The 3,009-nt window shown below is 28.8% G+C and overlaps 1 protein-coding gene across 1 annotated transcript in view; it reads left to right on the forward strand.

The window, feature by feature from the left end:
• Window positions 1–875: 875 nt before the first annotated feature.
• Window positions 876–3,009, forward strand: part of LOC106679176 (pharyngeal muscle protein 2-like) — a gene marked incomplete at both ends in the record, with an annotated part of 3,884 nt that continues 1,750 nt past the window's right edge. The window contains 4 exon segments of the mRNA XM_067051691.1: window positions 876–971; window positions 1,459–1,542; window positions 2,618–2,683; window positions 2,840–2,878. Of these exon segments, the coding sequence (XP_066907792.1) occupies window positions 876–971; window positions 1,459–1,542; window positions 2,618–2,683; window positions 2,840–2,878 (285 nt within the window).

Raw genomic sequence — 3,009 nt, forward strand, 5'->3', positions numbered from 1 at the left:
CTTTCACTGGAAAAAAAGGGAAAAGTTCTCACTGAAAATATACCACGCCTAAAATGATGTAGGAAAAGCTCTCTATCAAATTACGCTCGCTCAAAAGAAGTAATGAACACCAATAGATTCATTCCAATGGAGACCTTCATTTGCATCAATACACACAGTTTATGGTACCAGGCTATAACTTTATTGCGATAGAAGAGAGAAACCCTTTATCTGGTTGATATGAGAGTAACCATATTACTTCGTCATAACAGGGCCTGCAGAAAGTAACAATGAAAGTTAACCTTCACTAGTGAAAGCTGATCGGATATGTATTTTCACAAGGAATTTAGTGGTAGTGATCAATCTGTAACCACAGTTAATCTTACATAATATTCAGTTTTCACTGTAACATATAAACATAAAATGATTTTATCCTTTCAATTTGCAAGACATTTTTTAAAAACTGATTTACATTAAATACTGTTAGTTAAACATATATTGCATGACTAAAACCGAAATAAAGAAATTAAGTTTTGTGTTTTTTTTTCGTTTTCTTTAGATTTCTGGGATAAGTTGGTAGTTGTAAAGTTAAGATTCTTGTAATCAACAATAAAAATAAATAAATAAAAAAAAAAAGAAAAGAATAAAATATGAACTTTTCAGAGATTCTTCCAAACGTTCCAAGTAAAAGTAACACAGATTCGAACTATTATACAGAATACAGAAACATTATACTAAATATAATTAAATTCTTAGTCAGTATTAGTGACACTAAAACCACTTCCCTGGAAAAATGTCTAAGAGTGTAAGAAATAATAATAATAATGAAATAAGAAATAATAGTAATAGTAAAATTTATACAAAATTATACTAATATATTCATTATATATTTTCAGAAAGTAGCAATGAAAACAAAGATACTCCAACCGAAGCAGCAGTTATAATGGTTCCAACTTCAATGGGAAGCCAACCAGAACAAGCTCCAGTGGAAGGTACATAAATTCGGATATTGTTATTTTAAATTTTATTTTATAAATTTTCATTGAAATGGAAAACTTCATAAAATAAAATGTAATAATACCCTGTTCATATTGTCTAACCTTAACATTGTCTACGAAGATTAACAACCACTAACTGTTCTAAGTGAAAGTTAACCTTGACTAGTGAAAGATGATCAGACATAAATACGAACATCTATCATTTGTCGGTTTAGTGAATGTTGACAATCTCTAACTACCTTACCTACTACTAAGGCTTCACTATAGCATAAACAAGAAAATGTTTTTCATGCCAATGATTCGCTTGAAGATTTTAATAAAAAAATATTTATACTAAATTACTGTTTGTTAAAGAGATATTTCAAAGGAAATAGTCGGTTTGAATTATATTCAAGAAACATTAAACTAAAAATTATTGAATGATGTACAGAGTATAGAATATTGAACATAGTACATGATGTAATAATGTTTTTTGTTTCAGAAAGAAGCGATGAAAAGAAAGAGGAAGAGAATGCACCAACCGCAACAGTTGTACCAGTGTTACTTGTGCCAACTAGTATGGGAGGTAACGTTTAATATTTGTAATACAGAAGACAAAATTAACAGCTCTCTTAGAAATAAGTATAAAGAATACAAAACAGAAATTAACAGACTAACAGCTGAAAAGGGCAGTTTAGGGTCAGAATTAGGGCAGATTGTACCATCACAGTTTCAACTACGATTTCATAAACCTCGGGTAAAATTCGTTGCACCAGAAAAGTTAACCTTCATATCTGGCGGTAAAATTTATCATGCAATAATAGCCGGTTAAACTTAGATTTAGAGAAAATCTACATTTAAGTAAGTAACCATACAAATAACCTTAAAGTAAGTACACAAATACAAGTAAACCTAAAGTAAGTCACCTTTCATAGTTTCAATCGAATCTGTTATCCAGCGAAGGTGTATTGTATTATTTCTCCGTTTCTTTCCAAAATCATTGAAATGGATTTGATCGAGATAGAGGATTTGACAGACAACGATGACTTCAAAAATTTTTATATCCCAATCCATAGAACTGCATCCTTTGAAAAATCCTTTGCTGTTCGAGCTACTTCATTTTGGAACTCCTTACCCAATCCATCCGCAAAGCTTCCTCCTAAACATCAACTATATATCCATCTCCTAGACTATAAAACTTCCGTGAACTTGTGAATAATAGAAAACAATATAAGTATTTTTTTTTCATACTTTATTTTATTTAAATACTGTAATAGATTCATTTAATTATGTTCAAAAATTAATGTAGCTGCTAAAACTGTTCCTAATTGTTATTTTAGGGGACCAAGTCTCCCAGAATAAAGATTGATTTTTATTTTAAAAAAGAAAATGTGAAGTACAAATACTTTCCTTTTCAGAATCTAAAATAATATTTAAATTTTATGTACCAGTATATAAAAAATGGAATGGTGGTGTATTAAAAAGCAGTTTCTTCCTTTATTTACTTTTAAGGTACCTTTGTCGTACTTATAAACCAATATATGTATTATTGGAAATTCTAAAAATACTTTATTCATATATAATAACTTAAAATATTTTTTATTTTAGACGTATGAATTTTTATGCCCATATTGCTTAATTTTTAACCAACATTTTTTTAGATGCTAAACCTCCACAAGAACAAACAATAACAGGACCGCCTGTGTTCTTACAAAGGATTAAAGAAGGTAAACATATCTTAAATTAAAATTAAACTAATAATTTAAATATTGCAATAAAATTTAAGTATTGCGCGCTACATGTACTAGACCAAAAAAATGTAACCCTTAGAAAATGAATTTGAAAGATTATTATTTTTAACTAAAACTAATTTTTTTTTTAAGGTGCTAACCTTCAACCAGATCAACCAGAAAGAGAACCAGGTATGTACATTATGGGAGGTAAATATAGTTTAAGTTTAATAAAAACGAAATATCTACAGTACGTACCTTAGAGTCAACGAAATCTTTCTTTTTTGGGTTTCGATTATTATAAGATAATAATAGATCTGTAT

The sequence above is a fragment of the Halyomorpha halys genome, unplaced genomic scaffold (genome assembly GCF_000696795.3).
Source record: "Halyomorpha halys isolate HHAL.00 unplaced genomic scaffold, Hhal_1.1 Scaffold181.1, whole genome shotgun sequence".
NCBI classification, from domain to species: Eukaryota; Metazoa; Arthropoda; class Insecta; order Hemiptera; family Pentatomidae; genus Halyomorpha; species Halyomorpha halys.